Here is a 24,838-nt window from a genome sequence, read left to right as displayed (position 1 = left end):
TCATGAACATGCTATGTTCATTTCTGTTCCTTTATTATTCTAAAGGTTAGTTTTATAGTGACTACTTAAAATTTCCTCTTTTCAGAAGAAAAATATTAAAAATGCCAGAACTTCTAACAAACTCATTGGTTTTTCTATTCCAAACAGATTACTGTCAAGGAAGCAGCAACAAAAGCAAAGATTGCTGATGTGACTGATATGTACAACATGAAGAATGATAAACAGACTGGTGGACTTAAAAACACGTCTTATATTTGAAAAAAGCACAAAATATATGTAAGTACAACATAGGTTATAAAAGCCTTTAAAACAAGTATTTCCAAAAAAAATGTAGAATCAAATTAAAACAGAGTCAAACTAACTTGATGTTCCATAGACTTCAAGGGACATATATATATACTAAGAAAGTTTAATACCTTCATTAAAACAGGCCACATTAAGAAATGCTTTTTAAAGTATGTCCTGTAATGACTAATTTCTCTTAAGAAAAGCAAGCATAAATTAGAGTTAGGGATTATTGTACTTGTTTCAAATATGAGATAACATGATGGACAGTTTTAGGTCTAAATGTCATTAAGAAATGACAAAGAGATAGCTGCTCCTTGATTTAAGTAAGAAATGTATTCTTCATAGCTGAGTAAATACCTAATTTTAAACTTAATTTAAATGTACCAAGAAAACTTATTTATCCTACGGTAAAACAATTGATCTTTTAACTATGGATTATTAGACTTCAGGTGCTGTTAGATGAATATCTGTATTTGAATGTTGTTAACACCTCTCTCATAATTAAATCACTGATAAATATTTTTAAAAAATCAAAGTAACAGCTTTACAACAAAATAGTCATTTGAGACAAAAAAAATGCTTATTTTTCTCTACTACACGTATACCCAAACATATCAATAAGTTAAAGAGTTTTCACCTTGCTTAAAGTTTTCAAGGCTAGTTCTGCTGCTTTTCGTACAGATTCCTAAAACAGAAAAGGTTAACATCAGGTATGAGTTAGCTGAGGAATGCTTATTTGGACCTAATACTGTAACGTATATATCTCTCCCCAAATTAAGGTTTGTGCAAATTCAAATTTTCACTAAGAAGAAGAAATAGTGCTTATACAGAACCACTATGAGAGGAAAGTCACAGACTTTTGTTTCTAGTATGTTTCAGAAAATGCATTACAAACTCAAATTTTTACATCATTAAATACAGTTTATCTGTTTTTAATTAAAAAAATGAAATTAAATGTACTATAAAATGAGCATGAACATATTTATGCAACTAGTTCATCAAATAACTTATTGAATTTCTCACATTAGTTATTTCAGACCTTTTCCACTTTCCTCTCAATCCAATGAACCCTAATACAACACCACACCCACCTCCAATCTATAGATTGCTTCATCCTATTTTAATGTGAAAATTAAGGTCACGTGATGCTTTTATTTCCACTTCTCCACTCACCTCAAAAACCTCTCTATATTATCCTACTTCCTTCACTTCTGTCCCTGAGAAAGAATTTCCTTCCTCCTTGCCAAGGTTTAATCCTCCAATTTGATTCAAGATTACTGTCATAACTTCTGCCTCCTTTGGGATTTTTCACCATTAACAACCACCACTTTCTTCTATCTACACCACATAGGCTGCTGCCTGCCTCTGATTTTATTCCTGTCTCCTCTACCCTAAAAAAAAAACAACAGCCTTTCTCTTTAACCAGATACACCCTTTGAAATATAATTTCTCCTTCTTTCTTTTCATTGCCAAACTGATTCAAAGTATAGTCTATAATTGCAACCTTTACTTACTCACCATCACTCAATACTCCATCCTTTGAATTACTAAGATAATTGTTGAACTCTTATTTGCCCTCTCTCACCTTTCATTTTCAATCCTCATTCAAAACAAATTCTCTTCCTCCTACTGGGACACTTGGCACACAGCAGGGACTGAATTAGTGCCTGTGGGTTGGCTCTCCCCTCAGTTTCTGCCACCCTATGCACCACTCTGGCAAAGAGCCTCACAGGCTTTCCTTGTTCCGATTTCCAAAGTGCCTTCGTGGTGCTGCTTTCCTTTAACCATCTCAAGCAATGTCATGGCTTCAACTACTAGGTGGGAATAGTTCTAAATCAGCTCAAGCTACCTCTTTCCTAAGATCAGTCCTGCTAACTCCCTGCCTGACAAGCCCCCTTCAACATCATGCTAACATTTCAAACTCAACATGTTTAAAACTTAAGTCATCATGTTTCCCTTGCTTACTTTATTGTTCTAGTCACCGAGGCTTGAATTCTAAAATCTATGACTCCTTCATTTCCCTTGCTTCTCTCATCTAATTGATTTTCAAGTCCTACAGGTTCTACGTCTACAATATTACATCCTTCTTTGCTTTAAAATCACCACTGTTATCAACCTCAATTCAGGCCCTCATTACCTCTTACGTATATTTCAACAGCTTCCTAGCTTGCCTTCATGTCACAAGTCTCAACACACTCTTGCCCAGCTCTGGTTTCACTGCTCTGTTCAAAAAAACTTCAATAGCTCTCTATTATCTAAACAATAAAGTCCTAATTTCTCAGGCTGGCATTCAAGGTCCAATGCTGAACAGGGCCCAAATCCATTTCTTCAGCCTTATATCCTGCAACTCCCCTGTAATGCAAGTCTATGCTCTTTTCATTACTCCCTCAAAACACACAGAACCCATTCCTTCCCATTTCCATGTGATTGATAATACTGTTTCTACAACTTCAGATTTCCCTTACCTTGTCAAAACCCTCCATATCCTTTAAACAAAAGCCCAAAGGCCTCTTTCTCCAAGAATCTTATTCTGGACAATTAGATATACTTTCTATTCCTTTGAAACCCCCAAAGCATTCTGTCTGTTCTCTTCTCATGGCTATAACATTCTGCTTTGTATTGTTGAGTCTTTTCAGTCACGTTCGACTCTACGTAACCTCATTTGAGGTTTTCTTGGCAAAGATACGCGAGTGATTTGCCACTTCAAGATACAGCTGAGGCTGGATTTAAACTCAGGTCCTTCTGACTCCAGGGTTGATGTTCTAACCACTGTGCTACCTAGTTGCCCTCTGCTTTGTATTAGAGTTAATTTACACTATTTTATCTCTCTAATCACAAACAGATTGAATATTCCTTCTGTATTTTTATAAAGCAGAGACTCTTAACTTTTAATCCGGAAATGTACACACTAGATAATCAATATATTTGTTATACTGACAAAGTTTTATATTACAGGCAAACCTGGAAGTTCTACTTTCTAGAGCAGCTCATAATATCTATGATTCATGCATCTTATCAAAGGCATATGGATGGAACTGATCTAATTATGGAACTTATCATAATAGTGTTACTTTGGAATTTATTTCAATGTATTCTGCATATATCTCATGATTCAACCCTATGACACTGTCAATCATATTACATAGGATCTCATCTAAATTGACTTAATGTGCATAGTGACTAAATTTGTAAGATTAAAGAACATATTTGTAGCACTGATAGGTTTCAAAGAATACAGAGCAGCAACGGTCTTGGGAAATTACAAAACTGACTACTCCATAAAAGGCACACCACAATATTAGAAAACACACATTTCCACCATAGTACCTATTTCATTTTTTTAATTTTAAAATTAATTAATTTTTAATTTTCAACATTCACTTCCAAAAGCTTTTGAGTTTTTAACTTTCTCTGCTTCCCTCCCCTCCCTCCTCCCCCACAATGTGTGCAATAGAGTACCTATTTCTTAAATGACAATGATCTTACATTTTTTAAGTTTGAAATTCTCTGTGAAACCAATTTAAGTGTATTTTAATATAAACCCAAGTACCTTAATATCATCTTGTACTCTAAAGAGTGTTTCCCATATTTCTGGAAGTTTATCAATGATATCATCTAACGCTCTTCCTCTTAGTAAGTCATTCAAAGCTAAACAGCTGCAAACAAAGATTCAAATATGTAATCCAAATAGATAAGCAACTTTATTAGACTACACAGGAAAACAATGACAAAATCTCCCCATTCTGAAAAGGGATACATTATCTATTTTCCCTACTTACACCCCTGGTCTAGACTAACCTAAAATGTCATGAATGATGACAATTAACTTATATTCATGCCTGCATAGAAAACCAAGCACATTAGCTCTCCAACTGTAGATCTTAGGCATAATCCAGTTTTTAGGTGAAGAAAAAACTCATAATTTTTTGATCCATTACCTTCACATAAATGATACATGACTTTTAGGAAAAAGTTATCTCCTAACTGTCTCAGCCAAATAGATGGAATTATATATTTTATTCTAATTTTATTCCTTTATTACAACAGGTTCAAAATTTTCTGAATTGTCTATAACAAATCTTATTTTAAAACATAATACCTGGATTCTCGAATTCGCCACATATTGCTAGTCAGGCTATTAATTAGATCTTGAAGAATTTCTTTCAAATATTTATCCACCTGACAGAAAAAAAAAGTTAAAGACGAAAGTGAGACAATAGCAAATACTATTAAAATTTCTACCTTCTTTCTATGTTGCCAAGCATCATTACTATGTTATTGACATGTATCCTAGATTATAAGAAATCATATAAACTGTCTGTTGGATAGACTTACAGCCAATGACAGGGCAGCTAGGTGCTGAAGTGGATAGAGGGCTAGGCTAAACTCAGAAAGACTCATCTTCCTGAGTTCAAATCCGGTCTCATACACTTACTAGCTGTGTGACACTGGGCAAGTCACTTAACCCTGTTTGCCTCAGTTTCCTCATCTGTAAAATGAGCTGGAGAAGGAAAGGGCAAACCACTTCAGTATTTCTGCCAAGTAAACCCCAAACAGGGTCATGAAGAGTCAGACATGACTGAAACACCTGAAGAACAACAAAAACAGCTGATAAAATCCTACAGGGCAAGTTGACCCAAGGTGGAAAAGAATTTCTTAAGAATGAAATTCTGACACGAATACAAATTATATCATGAGAAGAAAGGGGGTGCTGTCTAGACTCAAATGTGGAGACACTGGGAACTTATCAACCAACTCAGATTTTTTTTTTAAAGAACCAGCATAAAGATGAAAGCAAAGGTGGGTGACAATACAAACTCAAATGAGTGATACAGGCTTATGAAAAGAATCATATATACCAGAGATCGGAGGGAAATGAAGATGTAATGACTGCAAAGGGAACAAAAAATTGTTGTTTTTAAAAAAAACTCTGCTGGAGGCATAGGACCTAAGAACAAAACAGTTGCTCAGAATGAACAGGCTAATAAGAGTGGGAAAAAACCCCAAAATTATTCAACTCCTAGTTTGCTTTTGTTATCTCTATCAATGAGAATGATATTCACGAAGGACAGAGTAAAAGCAGCTAAGAGCTGAAACCCAACATAAGTGAGAAGATGACAAAAGATATATATTTAATTTGAAGTCCTAAGTTTAAATGAATTTTAATTTAATGAATTTAAGTCAGCAGTTCCAGACAAAACACATCCCAGGGCCATGAAAAGTGTCAGTTGTGATTACAGAACTACTGTCAGTGATTGCTAAAAGATCAGGGAAAATGGGATCACTGCCATAGGATGGGACAATTGCAAATGTACTCATTTTCAAAAAGAGAGAAGAGAGGGGAACTTAAATTCTCTAGGCCAGTAAAACTGACTTCAGTTCCCGACAAAACTCTAGAACATATCATATCAAAGAGATCGCTAGTGAACATTCAGAAAAATAAAGTGATTATAAGAATCAATACATGACGCAGTGGATAGAGCACCGGCTCTGGATTCAGGAGGACTTGAGTTCAAATCCAGCATCAGACACATAACACTTACTAGCTGTGTGACCCTAGGCAGGTCACTTAACCCCACTGCCAAGCAAGGGGAAAAAAAAAAGAGTCAATATAGCTTCATCAAAAATAGACAGGCCAACCCAATTTTATTTTTTTGACAGGGTAACTAGTTTGTATATCAGAGGAGTGCTTTACACACAGTATTATACACTTCAGTAAAGCATCTCACAGTCTACTGTGATATTTATCCTTAGGGACAATACTATCTATTCTTAGGGAGAACAACAACAATAATAATAGCTAGTATGTGGATGGATGTAAACTGCTTTTCAGGATGGTTGGACCAATTCACAGCTCTACTAACAACATGCTAATGTGCTTGTCTTTTCATAACCTCTCCAGCAATGACTATTCTCATATTTTGTCATCTTTGACAATTGTTGGGTATATGGTAAAATTCAACTGTTGTTTTTATTTCTATCTCTTTTATTATTTGTTTGTTGGAACATTATTTCATGTAGTTATCAACACTCTACTAGAAAATGGTTTTTGGTAATAAAATATTTGTGAGTTATTGATCCAGCTTGAATATCGGACACAGGCACTGTTATAAATATTTGATAACAAAGATTTTATCTCATTTGACTGTTCCCCTCCTTATCCTAATTTCTTTAATTTTGTTCAAAGACTTTTTACTTTCCTGTAATCAGATTTCTTTTCCAATTGCTCCATATTTAAGAATTTCCTCTCCTCTCATAGCTATAAAAGGTAATGATCTACTTTTCCTTTAAATTATATTTCAAGTCAAGGCATTTTAAATTTATTGTAATACTAGGCTAATTTCCAGTTTTGCCGATAATTCTTGTCACATAATGAGTTCTTCCTAAGTAACTGATATTTTCAAGTTTATTAAACATTGGTTTATCAACTTAACTTCTAATTCTTCTTTGTCTAGTCTGTTCCACTAATTCATCTATTTTTTAACCAGCATCAAATGGTTTTGTTGATTACTGCTTTATAATATAGCTTGAGATCTAGGAATGCTTCTCTCCCCACATCCCCTTGCATTCCTATTTTTAAAATTATTTCCTTTTATTTTTCTAGATCGTTTGTTACTCCAAATGAATTTACTTACTCTTGTATAGTCTTTATTCCTTTAGTAATCTAACTGGTTATGGGATTAACTCTGGCAGTATTGTAATTTTTATTATATTGGCCTGGCCATGAAGACTTAATTATTTTTCTGGTTATGGAAGTTTTTTGCTATTTTTTGATAGATTGACTTCCAGATATTTTATGCATTTTGTAGTTATTCTTTATGAGATTTTCCTTTCTATTGTTCCCTCTAATATTTTGTTGTTATTGTTAAAATGCTGTTTATTTTTACAGGTTTACTTTAGAGTTTAAAATTTTATTGAAGCTATTACAGCAACTGTATCAATTAGCTCTTCTACTTATCCCTTAGTATTATCTAAGTAAATTAAAAAATCTTCAGCTAATAGGAATAATTTTATCTAATTTTTGATTATCATAATGCCTTTAAATTCTTTCTTATCTTATTAAAATGATGTTATTGTTTATTATTTGTTATTGTTTCTATGATCTGATATTTAACCCATTCACTATTAAAATTTCATTGTTAAGTTTTAATTAGGTCTGTTTTTGATCTTGCTTTGTGGACTGAGTACTACTTTTATTGTGATATGGTCTAGAAAGAACATACTTAGCGTTTCTGATTTTTTACATTTATTTGCAACATTCCTAATTCTTGAAACATGGTCTAGTTTCATAAAACAGCCACACTGCACTGAAAGATTGTATATACATTTCTAGTAAATAAATTCAAAAGATTCCATAAATCTTTTAGCCCTAAATTCTGATAGTTTGTTGAGGTCTCTAGTTTCCCTTTTATTTATCTTTCTGTTAAATTTGCCCAGCACTAAAAGAAGAATGTTGAGGTCTTAGTATTATTGTGTTACTATATCTTTTTGTGATTTAATTTTCTAATTTAGATCTTATGATATTTGACATATACTTGATTATATATTGGTATATATTGATACTGGAATACCTAGGGTTCCACCTGCTTTTTTCATTCACTTTTCTCGTAAATTCTGTTGGAATCTCTCATTTTGAATCGACGTATATCTTTGCTTTTTCGATGTTTCTTGTAAGTAGTAGTTCATGAATTTTCTTATCCATTCTGTCATTCTTTCTTTCATTTTATTGGCTTGTTTAGCCCACATTTAAAGTTATGAGAGTTAGGTTTAAGGTTTCCTGAATTTTCATCTCTAGGACTGCTTTTCTGAAAGTTATTTTTTAAAAATCCCTTTTAGTTATTACTTTGTCCTTACGTCTAATTTTGATTAAACTACTTTGAGGCAATTCTATTCTCACAGACTCTTCTGCCACCTCCCTCAGATTCCAGTTCTGTTTGTCAGCTCTTTCCCTAGTTGAAAGGTTTTATTTAGATGACTATTTTTTTTTGTCTATCTTTTCCTCCCCTCCCCACTTGCAACCCAGTTACATCACAAGTTCAGAATATTTACTCCTCTTTCCTTCCCTGCTTCTTTTGTTAGTTTTTCCACCTTGCATCTTTTTATAAGAATTTCTTTTATATTCTTGATTAATTCTCTTCCATTCCTGTCAAACTGGACATTTTACTTTCTGATTAAGAGTCTACATCCTTAATTATTTCTTTGTTAATTTCTTTGTGTTCCTTATGGAATTAGTTTCTCAAGTATCTGATTTAAGCTCAATTTTTAACCAATTTCTATAATTTTTTTTATATAGATCTTGTCCCATGTTGGAAGTTTTTCTGTCCTTTATCACTCTTAGAAATATCAATTTGTGAAGAAAGCAATATGGATGGATGTAGTGTCTATGGTAGAAATAATCCTGTGTCCAAACTACAACACATCATATTCTCCTCATGACTGTTCTGTTCTTATTGGCTGTGACAACTTATATCTACGACTACGAACCTTCCTACTAGTCTGAGTACCAGCTGCCCTTAGGAACTCACATGTCTTACTCCCTCTTCTCTTGGGCCTGGAATGTTGTCCAAAAAGGCACGACCCTCTCTGAGAGACGAGGTCTTCCAATGAACCAACTTCCCCCAAGTTAAACCAACACGAAATCCCTACGTCCCATCACAGGCATAGATCACTTCGCCATGAGAATATTTTTCAAAGAGACCCCCTTTCCCTCATCACACCGATTTTAATACTTCTACCTCTGCCATCTCTTCCATGTTTCTGCAGCCCTTCTTTGTATAGAGACTAAAGCTTTTGTTTTAGTTCACCCGTACACTTGAAAGGTGTTTATTATCTACTAAGTTCTTCCCTTTTACGCACCCACCTACTCTGCAATCTTGTCACACTAAATAACTTGTATTATCTCTAAGGAGGTTTCCGGGTTTAATTCCATGGTACTCCAGTTCTGTTCTTCAACCTTCACTTCTCTTTTCCTTTTAAATACTATTTACAGATTTATTTCCTTGTGTACTTTTTTCATCTTGAAGGTCAGGTTTTGTTTCCCCTTTAAGTAACCTCTCTACATGGAGTAATTTATTTCATGCTTTATTGTTTCTTCAGTAATTATACTTATTTACCTTCTTCTTTGTTTATGTTTTAGATGTTTGCATAGTGAATATTCTGTTCATGTCTTTTTATTTTTAATTCTGCAAGTATCTCTCCTCTGTTGAATGTACATCTTTTTTGATGACTAGTTCAGGTTTGCAAGGTATATCATTTTTGGTTGTAGTTTGAGCTTCTTTGCTTATTCCATTGCCTTGCACAACTAGCAGGTAGAGACTTATTGTGTATTATTCAAATTTACCTTCCTTTACATTTACATTCTTTGTCATTAGAATTGTTAATTTAACCATTATATATCTCAGAGTCTGAACTATAGTGCTTCCTTTAGGACTTCTATCTGTCACATTTTTCTGGGAGGCCTATGATCTCTAAAGTTGTCTCTGTGCATCCTGTGTTCAAGGGCAATCGCTTTGGCTTGCATAGAGGTTTGGTTTTTTTTAAAAATATTACTGCCTTTTGCTTCTCTTTCGCCAGAATTCTTTCCACTCAAGTATTTTGTATTGCAAATTTGTTAAATTCTTTCTTGCTTCTTTGCAGAAACTCTCCATTTCAGATTCTTTTTTGTCTAATCTCTTGAGTATTTTAAAAACTATATTAAGAACTTTAACTTCTGACACATATTCATTTCAAATATCTCTTCTTATGGATTTCATTTCTCTTTTGAACTATTTAGGAATTTCTTGTTCTCTCACAATTCCACAGTATTCTTTGTTTCATTAGGTATTAGTTCCCTTAGTTTTATAATGCCTGTTGAGGGTTTAGTGAACTAATCCTTCTAGTTTTAGTATCCTCTCTACTGATTTATTTTTACTGCATTTTCTTCCTCTTGAACTATTTGCTGTTTTAACCCTTTTTCTTATACTTCCTTGTCACTCACTTTCTGATTACTCTCCCTCATTTAAAGACTGGTAACATAAAAGACTAGAATGCACACCTGCCTCGGCCTTCTCCCACACTGCGGTAGATTTATGGTTCATCAGTTTTGGTGTCTGCCCTAAATTATTTCTAGGGGAATAAGACTAACCACAGCTATGTTTCATATCACTTTTCCTTTAAGTCTGGTGTCTGCCATGTATACATACATAGAAAGTTAACTTTTAAAAACATTTCACTGATTAGGGCCACTAAAGGAGATGAAAAACAGAGAGATAAATGATCACAGGAGGTTTTCATTAATATCAAGGAAACACTAAAGGTGAAAAGAAAAATGATTACTGATTGATAGTAAGGCTCTCCAAATATCCTTTTAATGGAGATGATGATATAATAATTTCAATGAATCTAGAGTACTACCATTAAATTCAACAAGCATTTATAAATGCTTACCCCATGCCAGGCATAAATTTGTCACAAATATTTCTTACAAGTCTGCCACCTGTAATTCATAAGGAACTGATGCAAACAGAAAAGGCTAATATCTAATAAATAATTATTTAAAAGACAGGAACAGGAAGTTCCCAGTAGAAAAATGAATGATTATTTAATATGCTAAATGATGTAGAAAGAAGAACAGAATTGAAATATACATACTGAAGACAACAATATATAAAAGAATTGTAATGGTCTCAAAATCCACAAAAATAATTAACAGAGAAAGAGTTCAGGGTAGGTCACAGAAGCCAAAAAATATTTTTGTTACTATAATATAAATAGTAACATAGTATAAGAAAGTGTGAAGTTTCAATTATGAACTTTTTTATTCTCCCATTTGGTTTTTGCTGCTACTAAATATGAAATAAGGAAAAAATACTTTAAAATTCAAAAGAATCATATGGGCTACTTTCCCCATGTGCAGGGAATACCCTATATCTATGTAGTTAGAGATCCAAAGTGTCAAAATAGTATTTTTTAACTTATAAACATCTTTAACTATACCTGAAATGATTGTTTCCCTCTGTGACCCTCAATAAAAGTGTCCACACCTCTACTACACAGCATTTATTGTCCATAATCCACTTGAATTAAACACCATCCCATGAACAAAAAGTCATAGCACTGTAACTTCCTAACTTATAAAAAAATAGGAACATGCTATTGTTGTATGGAAGATTTTTCATTTCGTGCTGTTCTAAATTAGTAAAGAAACTGAAGGTCAGATATCACTTAAAATTGAGCAACATACCTGCTATCATTTACTTTTCTTTACGTTTGTTACAGAAAGTTGGCATTCAGTATCCTAAGCTTCAAATTTAAAACTGTGCATCTTTAGGCCCTAAACATCTAATAAAATTTTTAACTAGCTGGATAGTCAAATAATCTAACACAGGATATAATCTCTGATCTGTTTTATGTAAAAAGACCTGAAGGTTTTTTGAGTTGGATTTTTTTAGTGCTTTTGAGTAGCACAATAGACTGTATTAGTTAAACAGGACATTTCTTTTCTGTAATTTTGTACAGTTGTGTTTCTTTAATACATAAGGGCAAGGACTGCAAAGATCCTTTCAATGATAATTTAAAATTATAAATCTTAGAGGAATTATAATCAAATGATTTTCAATACTGGAACAGAAGATTGCCAGCTGCACTCAAGAGTCAAAAAGAGTTAAGACAAGGAATGAGCAAAGTGTACATATTTAGGGAGTACTTTAGGGCTTACAAAGTACTCTCCTCAAAGTAATCCTGTGAAATGGAGACAAGTACTAGTAACCCTATTTTACAAACAGGGAAATTGAGGCTTAGGGAGGTAATATGAATGGCCAATGGTAACAGAGATAGAATTCCAATCCAAGTGCCCTGAATCCAACTCTAGAGTCTCTTAACCTTAAACCAGACTGCTTCTCACATGGCATACTCCTCATCTTTATTATCCTTTAATTATTCTCCTACCTCTTTTAAGGAATGTTTCTTGGGTCAATGGATTAATCTAACATATTATGCTGAGGAAATAAGGGACCTAGAACATCTGACTAGTACAGGAACTAGTACATAAATACTTGCCACAGATTTGTCAACGACCAGTGCATTCCAAATACTTGTCATAGCTTGACGTATTCCAAGATTTGGATCAAACTGATAGCGATAAAGACGAGGGACCAGTTGAGGCAGGAAAGGAGCCAGCTGTTCACCTGCTTTAGTAGCAATCACATTAAAACCAAAAGCAGCTCCCTAAAAAAGACACACAAAAAAGAAAAATATATGCTAAAGTGAATCACAAACATTTTTTATCAGAAAAGACAGGTCACTGTAAATACACCCCCAAGATCTTATATCCACCAAACTTTCAAATAAGAGTAGCCTGGAACTAGTGTCTTTTCCTGAACAGCTTTTCCTGAACTGAACAGTATCTAAAGGTGACAAATAGCATTCTAGTAAAATATCTCTTAGGAAATTAACAGCACCTTAACTGTCAATGTAGCAGATTGATCTTAGAAGAAAATAAAAACTGCTTTATTGTAAAGAGCAGCAGCTTACCTTCCTAGAGTTCCACATGGCATGATGGTTGGCTAAATTCATGAATTTATAGACAAGATCTGGTTGACTAAGATCACTTGCCAGAGAACAAAGCTCTTTATAGGTAGACAGTCCCTGGCTTGGGGAAAAAAAAAAGCAATAATCTATTTCTCCTAATTTATTATTTTGCAAAAATCTACTTATGTCACTAATATTACAAATACTATATATACAGTTCATTAAAAGTGTATCTCCTTAAATTTTCAAAAATGGAGAGTTTGGGTTAAAAAAATGAAACTCATACTCATTGAGGTTTTTATCTATTATCCCAAATCCATTACAGTTCAATAAAATTTAATAATTCAGTTATAGAAAAAAACATTTATCAATACTGTAGGAAAATATAGTCAATTCAACTCACTAGAGTGACAAAGCAAGCAATTTTCATATTACTTTCAGATACAGTATACATTATAAATTCAATTATAAAAGCAACTCAAGAGAGAATCAGTAGAGTGGAGGGCTGGGGAAAAGAAGAAACAAAGCAGAGAGGAAGCCCTACTGAGAAAACAGCAATTAGACTAAACAATCAAGCACAGGAGGAAAGGTTGCCTTGGGGTAAGCTATGAGAACAACTGGGCTACAGGAAAATTTCAAGAATAGGAAAACAATGGAGAATGAGTTTCTGTAAACTTTGCCCTGGTTTTTCTTGATGTTGCAACACAAACAGAGGCAGGGCTCTAAGCAAAGCAGATTACTACCCATAGGGAAGTAGGAAGGAAGAAACTGCTGAATGGTGAAAGAGACATGGGCAGGGCTGCAGTTTCAGCTAAGCAGGGCTCTAAGAAGAGAAACAGCAGCACAAACACAACAGACTGTTTATAAATTAAAAGAGGATTGAGGTTGAAGGGGAGAGGACTATACAATTTTAAATGCAGAAATGGTGGAAACTCAAATAATGAGGTTTAACTATCATAAAAGTTAGCATATATAGAACAACTTTAGGAGTATCCCATTGTGCTAATGTTTGTGAATTTTAAAGAAACATCAGATACAAACCTATTGACAATGAAAAGTGATAATATTTAGTTAACGAGATTGAATTCTATGCTATTAGACTTACCCATCTGGTGTTTTGCCAAGGGATACCCCCTGGAATACCACAGTCTCACCAGAAACCTCATGCTTAGTTCTAGAATGAAAACAGAACTGTCTTAGATTCCCCCCCTCCAATACTGGTTAGCCTATTCATTAATATGGGAGTTTTTTTCAAACCAATGTTTCTTGATTGTACTTTGGCAAATACTTTTGACTACTTACCATGTACCAGATCTATAAACGTTAATTTACCATTTTTCATCTGACTAATCAGCTCTAAAAAAATACAGAATGTTTAAGCTTGCCTCATTAAAAACAGATTCTACTAAAACTACACTGAACTGTGGACTACTGAGAATAAACATTTTATTCCTAAGAAAGACAGAATACAGCAGATACCAACAGTCAAAATCACTGTCCTTTCTTACACTCTGATACAAACTGTAGGGGCAGAACTGTTCTAACACAGATGGCAAGATACCATCTTCTGGAGTCATTTTCTGTTTAATTTGCTCTCTCCCATTCAACTAACCAAGCTTAATTACTACATTTTTCAAATCCAATGTTCAAATCTTCCCAGTAGCTACTGAATCCCTTTACTATTGCCTTTTTCTCTAGCAAACAATATTAACTGCACATTTCTACTTGGTAATAATTAAAGTGTTCTAGATAGCATAATAAGAGTAACTTAGAAATTATGTCATATACACTGAAAGGAAAAGTTTAATTTCTCTGCTTTCAGAGAACATTGTTTTTGCATTTTTTCATCCCAGACCTGGAATTTTATTAGCATGATAACTCCCCAGACCTTCCTCCAGATACGCAGATAGAGTACCTTCTCTCTAACTTACATTCTTAAAAATCTGCCTGCTTAGGGACTGACTAGTACAGGGCCATCCAGTCAGTAGGTGTCAAAAGAAGAACTTGAACCCTAGGTCTGTCCAATGCTGAGCTTGTTATATTATAACATATTTCCCTTCTAAGTATCTGCATATATACATGCTAACACCTCCCCTCTTTGTACTCGGTTTGAACCACTCAAATTTATCTCACCTTTTCCCAGTCATCAATGTTTCTACAAGTGTGGACACCAGTTCCTGTTGATCTTGTTCACTGCCCAGTTCATAAACCAGACCAAGGCCTTTTGAAGCACATCTTGGCTGAGCTCTACAAAAAATGTGGACAAAGCAATGTTATTTTATAGACATTCAAAACACATTAAATGCATGTTAAAAAGTTAAAATTTTATTTAAATAATATATATGAATTCATAGCACTACAACATAATGGAGTTGATTATCATTAAAAAAAATTTGTTTGCCTGATAAGTATATGTGATTTTGTACAGGATACTTTAAATGAGTACTACATATATATACACAGTCTCTCTGGAAGCTCAGAATTAAAGATAACATTGACATGGACATATGTACACGACATACAAACCCAAATCATTACACCCAGAAACAAATTTCTATATCCTAAGGAAATAAAATTCAGATTTTCATCCAGCTTAACTAAACCTGAATATTTCCATATAAAAATTATTTTAAGGAAAATCAATGAAAAAGTATATGTGAAAGAAAATATTCATAAAGGTCAAGAGAAATATTATGCACTCCTTTTCTCTCTCTTTTTTGTAAAACACATTTGCAGAATAAAAGACAATGGCCATTAGAATTATAAAGTAAATAATAAAAACAAGAACCAAAGTTTAAATTTCCATTTTAAGTGCAAGGGTGATGGCTGAAATTTCAATTTAAAAATCAACCATTTTGAAACAACTTCTCTAATCCTTCTAAAAAGAGCAAGTTTTATAGAAAAATAGTTTATTTGTTTTTTCCCATAACACTTAGCTTTTTTTGGTATTGGTGTATTAGATTTTTTAATCTATTTGTTTTTTTAAAATACAGATAAAAATTATTTTCTTTTCCTTTTCAAATTTTATCTTGAATTTGGGGAAATGTGAATTACAAAATAATTCTTTAATAAGAATGAACGAAAGCCTATGTTTACCAACTACTTACCATCATTATCTGACAGAATTGACACAAATGCACTTTGAATCTCCTTGAGATGAGACTAGAAGAAAAAAGTGGACTTTATTTGCTGGTACATAAAACTTCATTCAAATATTATTCCTAGCTCTCAGGATTGGGGATTTAGGACAATGCCAAATATCTTGGTACTGTCCAATCTAGACTTACATCCTTGAAGCAACCTCTAATTAAACTAATGTGCAAGATTGCAGGAGCAAGACACTACTTAGATAAGTCTTCATCTTGTCATTGTATTATCCTGTATTTCTTTCTCTCTCTTTCTTTAAAACAACTTCTTATCCCTAACTCTGCCTAATCCTTCTTCCTCATGACCTTCTTCTAATGTAACTATACCTTCAAAATTTCAAGAAGTCTATCAAAATACCAGGACCTTTCCCTTCCCTACTACTACTTCAAGCCCATCTTCTGACAGAGTCTACTGTGATTGATTAATAGCCTCTATCTCCTTGTCCTTTTTTATTTTAAAAATAAAACATTGTGACCCATCTATATACCTCTAAATTGGAAATATCACATTTGGGTTTCAATAAATTGGCTCATATTTCTAGCTCACAATGATGGATAATGCTACTTACCTTGATTTCTTTATGAGTACTCAGCTTCTTCACTAGGGAAAGGAGCCAGATGCAGGCAGCCTGTCTCACATGAGGGACAGGGCTGATAATGTGCTTATTTAAAATTATGTCCAACACCCACGGAACCACATCATTCACTTTGGCCTCTATTGAATGTGAACATTGTAGAGATGAGATAAAAAAGAAAAAAAAAACAGAAAGAGCGTTTTAACTGTTTTAGTTATTCTCTATTACCCCTGAAAAAAAATGAAGTTCAAGGTACCATATTCCCTGTAAACTCTGATCCTTAGAACGATCAGTGATTTCACTGGCGTAGGTACATATTCTCTTGCATCAAGGCAATTCATAGCACCTCTTAATCTCTTAAGTATAGCAATGACTAAAAACAATTCACCACACAGTGGCCGGCCTTACGGGGTGCTGGGCTTTCCCACACTTTGTTAGACTGATGCTCAAATGAGAGATGCACAATCTGTCACTGGGTTCTTCCTGAGTGAGCTCCATACCACCACTCTGGTCAGTTAGCAAACTGCCACACCCTCATCCATTCCTAATCCCTGTGAAATGAAATCCAAACCAGTAAAGAGCAAACCCTCTTCTCTAACCCATGCTGCCTTCTCTCCCACCCCTGTCCAACCCAATCCAACTCCCCTCCACCTGAATGCACTTTGGTCTACCTGATCCTCTGAAATTCGGGTCTATAACTAAAAACTTCCCTTCATTTTAGACCTCTTCTGGCTCTCACTCAGTCCTAGCTCTGCCAATGATAATGTATCCCTCGCCTTGCTTTTTTTCCTATTTGTACATACTTTCATACCTATCAACTCAAAGGTCTCAGAGGTAGAATCTGAATATTCCTTGCTGATTTATTATTCCTTGTTGATTAATTAAATGATTAAGATTACTTACTGCCCTCCAAAACAATAGTTCATCGATTCTTAAAACAATTATGAGAAACTCTTTTAAAGTACACAAAGAGAAAGCATTTACTCCAGTCTTCCATGTAGGATGGAAGAGGAAACCATATTACTTCCAGGGGAAATTTAGTTACGTGCCAAGAGTGTTCTATGTAGAAGGTACTTGGAAACAGATACTCTGGTTAAAACAAAATATCTGATTCCTCCCCTTTCCTAAGTGGCAGATATGAAATGGATATTTGTATGTAAAGCAATGTTTTAAAGAGTGTGAAGAAGGAACATCACTACTCACAGCATTGACCATTTTTCTCTTTCCACCTTGGTACTCTAATTTTGGCTTCTAGGACACCTTTTTTCTCTTTATATCTAAAAGAACTTCTCCAACTCACACATTCTCATGGTTTCAATTGCCTCAAGTATATCTATCACTGTGGAATCTATAGAAGAAGTTAAGAATATAGGGCACAGACCTGAAGAAGAATCATACAGACCATCTAGTCCAAACTCCTCATTTTATACATGAGAAAACTGAGGGCCAGAAAAGTTAAATGATGCCCAGGTCACACAGGTGACTCACCTTCACTCTACAATTGCTATTATCCTGCTTATAATATTTCCACATCTGTGTACTGATGGTACTTGAAATTGAAATGGGAGACTGGGGGAAGAGACATTTTCTCCATTGTAATTGGGAATACTCCAAATCCATCAGATTCAAAAATCTGATTAGAATCATCTTCAATTTCCTTCCTTCACTTGTTTCCACAAACTCTAATAAATCCTACTAATTCTTCTTCTAAAAGACTTCTCCAAACTATACCTTTTCTTTTTTTTTTACCTTTTCCCCCAGCTTTTAAAACTTTACTTTTATAATTTTTAAAAGTTGTATTCTTACAATAAAAGGCATCTGAACGAAAAATAAAAAACATGCTTATCTGCCTTTACAGCTTGCCAGGATCTCAGTTTAAATCTGTATTTTATTTACTCTTTGTTAACTAGATTTATCATAATGTTCCCCAGGTTCTTCATCTTCTTTTTTTTACCAGGCAATGGGGTTAAGTGACTTGCCCAGGGTCACACAGCTAGTGCCTGTTATGTGTCTGAGGCTGGAGTTGAACTCAGGTCCTCCTGACTCCAGGGCCGGTGCTCTATCTACTGTGCCACCTAGCAGCCCCATCAGGTTCTTCTTTTATCACTGTACAAGGACTTTTCATGCAATTAAATCCAAACTAACCAGAAAAGCAAAAGAGTAGTTTCATTTTTGCGATATTGGGACACCAGCATAGTCACTAAACTTCATCCAGCCTCTTCGAATTTTACACAAACCAATGGCAAGGTACACAACATAGTATACAGTAAATGCTGGAAAGCATTATTTCATTACAATTCACCTGCTTGCTTTTCTTTCCCAAAGGTTTCTTTTGCAGGCAGTGGGTTTTTCTATTGTGTTCCCTTTCTTCAGTTTAGACTTACAGAATTTCTGAATCTTCACCACATCTGTTTCCTTAGAGATGTCTGCAGATGAAGCAGTGACAGGCAGGGCTCTGGCACTGCAGTTGCAACTCTGGACTTCTGTCTCTTCCCTTTTTTTGCACAGCTATACATTGTTGGTCCAGGTCCCATCCCCAATGGACAAGCAACTTGCTAACTAGCCTTACAGCCTGTGTTCTTCCTTTAGCTCTACATACTTAATAGATTAGCAACACAAAGGAGCATGCCAAAGATTCAAGTCAAACTTCCCAGAAGACTTCCCATAGCGACCAATTCTAGGATTTTCTACTGGTTGCTTATACGACTTCCTCCTTTAGAAACAGACACACAAAATGAGTGAAGACTAAAGCTGGGAGTTATTTTATAACACAGGACTTTGAAAGCTTTCCGGATTGGTGATAAAGTGCCAAACACACACAGAAGATGTTTGAAAATCTAAAGGAAAAGCTAGTGAGATTTGAATGATACTCAGTTCAAACGTTAGTTAATTCTGTTATTTCAACTAGAGACTGACAAAATTTGTCTTCACATTAAAATCAAATTTTTCAGTGTGCCTACCTCAGTGGATATGTTCCCCCAGGCCCTTACAATTCCTCTTACATGGAAACCTGACATCCACATGCCAACTGGGCTTTCAAAGTGAACAGAGAAAGAAAACCCTTTGCCATAGAATCAGAAGCAGCTTTTGAGAAAGGCTCACCAGCAAGTGGTGCATACTCTTCTTCGGTGACCAGCCAGGCATCACGTGCAGCCACTGAACTCGTGCCAATTGCAGCACTAGTAATGGCTTCACCAACAGTAAACTGAAGTTCTATTTGCTTTGCCTAAAGAAAGATGAAATAAAATATAACCATGATAGCTCCCAGAGTAAAGGAGTGCTTCCCCCAAACGCAGAAGTTGCTAAACCAACAATCCTACAAGGATATAAAGATGCTGAAATCTTGTTTTCTCAATGTGTTTGCCTTTCACCCCATTTCCCAAATCAGTTCCTTCTGTCTTTATGAACAAATAACATCACTCTTCCCCTGATTGTGGCCTAACTCCTACTTAGCATACATTCATTTTTAAATTCAGAAGAGAATCAGAGTAAAAATTTCTTCTCAGAACCTGAGATATCATAGAGGGTCATAAGTCAGACTTGTGAATCTAATCATATCAACAATTATGCCAATTTCTGCTTCCTTTACCACTTTTTTTTCTCATGTTGATTAGAGTAAAGGTAGGGAGAATCAGTGGAGGCAGAGAGATACCAGAGACTTATTAGACTAATTTTAATCCTTTCTGGAAAAATCTTAACACAATTGCCATCCAGGAGTCAATCACTTAAAATAACTTATAAAGATTATCTCTTGGCATACTGGTTACATTTGACTGTCAAAATAATTACTTGAATTATTTGAAGCGAACGCTGACAATACAATTATGTAAGCTCTTAAGTTATTTTACCAAAAACCATTTAGTAAACACAAATGACACTCAACCTCTATAAAAATTCAAAAGATTAATCCGTATTTTTTTAATATACTGTGTATAAAGCCAATGAGAGGGGAAAAACATGCAAGGAAAAAAGTAAGTCATTTTAAACTCCAGCTAATAGCACTTAGTAACTTGAGAATTCAATGAAATTGCTTTAAAGGAAAAAAGTCACATGAGTTTAGGTATGAATTTTTTTTATATAAAAGCAAAGTGAACTAGATTAACCAGACAGTAACAGAGATTTAATCAAATTCTCTTATGGACAAAATTACCAAGATAAAAATCAAGTGATAAATAAAATAGTTCGGGGGGGGGGTTAACCCTTTTTTTGTCACTGACCACTCAGTCTGGTGAAGCCTATAGGTCCTTCTCAAAAGAATGTTTTTAAAAGCACAGAGGATGACAAATTAAATCAGTAATATTAAAATCTATCATTAATAACTGACCCCAGGTTAAGAATTTCTTTAGATGATTCAAGGTAGCAGTTGAAATTTACCTCAACAGAATCCATGAGGCCTTGCAAAATGAGCTTCTGGTGAGGAAAATTTCCATCCCCAACTGGAAAATAGCCCAGTGTTTGGACTGCTCGTTCCTTCATCTAAAAGGAGAAAATTTCTTCTTTTAAAAAACACATACAAGTTTTATTTTTAAATAGTGCGATTCAAAACGGTAGTTTCCGTAACTCTTATAAAAATGTCTCAGTTCATCCGTAAGTACCCAATTTCACTAAGCTTGAGATACTAGCTTTGGAATACAAAGGAAAATATCCCTAAAACTTAATATATAAAATTAGTTACATGTTAAAGAAAAAAAGAAAAAATGTGAGACCTCTACTCCAGGTTTGCTGAACTAAAAATTTTGATTTCAATTTAGCAATTTAATGTTTAGACTACACATGGTGTAATGGACTGTGAGTCAGCCTCAGTGCCAGGAAGAACTGGTTTCAAAGACCTGCCTCTGACACAGATTAGCTCTGTGACCCTGAGATAAATCATTCAGAGTTCCATCAACTCTATAAAACTAAAGCTGGATAGACAGTGGGGTGGAAGACCACTACAAAGTGGGAGGAAGTCTGCATTGGTAGGAGATTTTATTCTACTAAAATCATAAATTAAGTTAAAAAAAACCAATTAGGTATATTATGTTATATAATTGTTCTTCTAATAGTGAATTACAATATGGTAGTATCCATTATGTTTAACGGTTGAAACTACAGATTTATCCTCTTTTTATTATCATTATATTGAATCCTACAGTTTACAATTTTTTTTACTTTTATGTTTAGATGTTTTTATTTTTATGAATACAGGTTTAAAATCAAATAATTCTTTAAAACTTTTTTTAAAAATACAAATTAATACTTCTTTGAAAGAGTGCTCTAACAGTTAACTGAGACACAGACCTCTTAAAATAACCAATTTGGCTCTAGAAATTAATTGGCCTAATCTAACAATATGAAGAAACAAAATTTTAGGCCGGTTTTTAAATCTCCGTATAAATCTCAAGTTTCCTTATGAATCAACAAGCATGTTATCTACACTTGGTTTGCCAAAGTTGATAACAGGAATCAGTTTTGTAAAACTAGTTGTATGTAGAAAATATCAGTTATTAACATCACAAATGCATAAGATTCATCTAGTTCATTTCTTACTTACTCCTTTTCAAATAATTCATATCAGTAGGAAGTTGAAGCTACAGGGGGACTTAAAGATTATGCTATCCAAATTGCTCACTTTAAAGAAGAAAAGAAGGAAAGTGACTTGTCTAAAGGTCTACTACTAAGTAAGAAGCCTACATTCAAACCCAGGCCTTCTGACTATAAATCCAGTGCTTTTTTGTTCTTATCTTTAACTACAGAATAATTTTTTTTCTTTTTTTTTCCTGCTAGGCAATGGGATTAAGTGACTTGCCCAGGGTCACACAGCAAGTAAATGTCAAGTGTCTGAGGCCGGATTTGAACTCGGGTTCTCCTGACTCCAGGGCTGGTGCTCTATTCACTGCTCCACCTACCTGCCCCCAGAATAATTATTTAGCTTATTTATACACTCTTGATATACTTGTCAATTTGATTCTTTAACTTTCCCCCCTCCCCCAATGCCCACCAGTTTATTGCTAAATCTTGCTGACTTCGCCACTGCGATGTCTACTTTTGGGTTCTCCTCTACTTTTACTGCAATCCTTCCATATTTTGGCCATCATTCCCTCTCATCTAGATGATGGAAAAATCTTTCTTTCTAACTGAACTTGCTACTTCTAAGTCCACTAAGGATGCAATACGAGTCCTTCCAATGTGGATGAAGTCATCTTACTCATACACCATTATGATTATGTCAGCCCTTTACACCACTCTGCCTACCAAATAAAGTAAAATCTCCTTTCCTTTCTTTCACAATCTGGGTCTGACCTAAATCCAACCTAATTTCTTACCATTCCTCTTTTCAGAATGGCTTGACCATAGATTATGTGAACTATTCATAAGTTGTGAATCGGCGTTCATAAATAGATACTAGGCAGTGAAGGGGTTCACCACCCCCAAGCCTTTGTCATCCTGCCTCCTCCCAACTCTGCCTTTGTTTGTGTCATCCCCATTACTAGAATGGATTCATATGGCTTTGGGCATTTTCTCTGGCTGCCCAACAAGCCTGGAATGCTCTCTCTCCTCTGCTCCACCTACTGACTTCCTTGGCTTCCTTAACATCCCAGCTAAAACCACACCACCTACAGGAAACCTTCCCCAATTCCTCTTAATTCTAGTGCCTTCTCTCTCTTAATTATTTCCTATTTACCCTGTACATAGTTTATTTGTACATATTTGTTTGCTTGTTGTCTCCTCCATTATACTGTGAGTTCTTTGAGAACAGGGACTGTCCTTAGTCTCTTTTTGTATCCCTAGCACTCAGCACAGTGCCTGGCACACAGCAGGCCTTTAATAAATGTTTATCGACTGATTCCATTCCCCCAAACCAGACACCATCTCTGACTGCTGAAATTTCACCTTTTAAGGCTCAACTCCTCTATGAAGCTTTCCCTGATACCTCTAGAAGAAAGTAATCTTTCCCTCCTCAAATTTCTTTCTGTTCTGCATTGATGAACTTGTTCTATACTATCAAATACTGAAATGACATCATGAACTCTTTCATGTGAACATTCCTTCCAATGACATAAATCACAAACCACCCATGACTGTACCAACCTTGTCTATCTTCACCCATAAATTTCACTCTAGAGGGCTGGGATGAGTAGGGACAATTTCTACCTAATAAACTAGAGACTTCCCTTGCCTTTTCCTAATATCATGAGGAAACAAATGCAGCATGTGAGCCTCCCATCTCTTATTACTTGCTCACACCATATGAATAGGCCACCTTCTCTTTCAGTCAGATACCTCTGACAACATCCTGTATGCCACTTCTTTTTTGTAATTTCTTGTTGGTGACACACCAGCCTAAGTAAGCTCACATGCCTCTTCATTGACCTTTGGGTGCCAATTTCAATTCTTCAGAAACTGTATACTGTTTTATGACTTATAACCATACAGTAATACTAGAAAAATATTGGTATTATCGCTAGCACCTTTATTTCAGGGAGAATCACAGGATCGTGAAAAGCAATTTGCAAATTCCCAAAAGGAACTCAGCCTCCTCTTATTTAACTCCAGGCCCAAGTTATTATTGTTATTATTATTATTTTTGCAATGTCTTTCCAACATTTACAAGTACATACAGTAGGTGACTAATAAAAATCATAGAACTGAACTGGAAATTCTTAAAAATGCACTTGCTTTGTTCGTTTCTTTGCTAGAAGGTATTCTGTTGAGTAAACTTTCTACAAGATGGAGTTTGGTAAAGCCGGGTCCCTCATTGGGAATGGGGAGAGGGCCATTTCTACCAATTTCACCCAGGGCTGTACAAGCAGCAATTGCCAGGAGAGGAGAAGTGCTGTCCAAAAATGAACCTGTAAAAACACATAAAAGAACATAAAGAGAATATTCTATATTGTCTTCTTTGTGACCAGAATGAAATTGAGGTATATTTGAAAGCTGACTTTAATTTGGCATCTTTCAAAAATGTACCAAATGTCTGATAAAATTCCATGTGTATGTTTTCATATTTTTAAAAGAGTGCATATTTAGAGGGAATGGACTACAGTGAATTTTTAAAAGTTTCACTGTTCCAAACAATAATATCTTCCAAGTGGATATCTCAGTGTGAAAAAATTATGAAAAGTAGCCATGTATGATAGAAGTAGAGTAGTATTATAGTTACTAAAATACAGAATGACCTTCGGATACAAAGACATTTCAATTTAAATAAAAATTTTGTTGCTTCAAGGCAGCTTTCTAGGAAAACAATGTACTTTTAAAAAAGTATCACACCACAAAAGAAAAGGAAAATATAATTTAAGAAGATTTAACATTAACAATAAAAACGTAATTAAATCAGCA

At 34.6% G+C, this 24,838-nt stretch overlaps 1 protein-coding gene across 1 annotated transcript in view; it reads right to left on the bottom strand.

The window, feature by feature from the left end:
• The window catches only part of ECPAS (Ecm29 proteasome adaptor and scaffold), a 148,605-nt gene that overhangs the window by 17,217 nt on the left and 106,550 nt on the right, over positions 1–24,838 (bottom strand). The window contains 13 exon segments of the mRNA XM_020972446.2: positions 926–973; positions 3,839–3,944; positions 4,388–4,467; positions 12,325–12,492; positions 12,799–12,916; positions 13,901–13,969; positions 14,929–15,028; positions 15,031–15,042; positions 15,903–15,957; positions 16,511–16,656; positions 19,619–19,742; positions 20,891–20,992; positions 24,176–24,348. Coding sequence (XP_020828105.1) covers positions 926–973; positions 3,839–3,944; positions 4,388–4,467; positions 12,325–12,492; positions 12,799–12,916; positions 13,901–13,969; positions 14,929–15,028; positions 15,031–15,042; positions 15,903–15,957; positions 16,511–16,656; positions 19,619–19,742; positions 20,891–20,992; positions 24,176–24,348 — 1,301 coding nt within the window.

Source organism: Phascolarctos cinereus, unplaced genomic scaffold (genome assembly GCF_003287225.1).
Source record: "Phascolarctos cinereus isolate Bilbo 61053 unplaced genomic scaffold, phaCin_HiC Scaffold_4;HRSCAF=312, whole genome shotgun sequence".
Lineage (NCBI taxonomy): Eukaryota > Metazoa > Chordata > Mammalia > Diprotodontia > Phascolarctidae > Phascolarctos > Phascolarctos cinereus.
The sequence above is the reverse complement of the archived record's forward strand: the minus strand, read 5'-3'. Positions and strand labels throughout refer to the sequence as shown.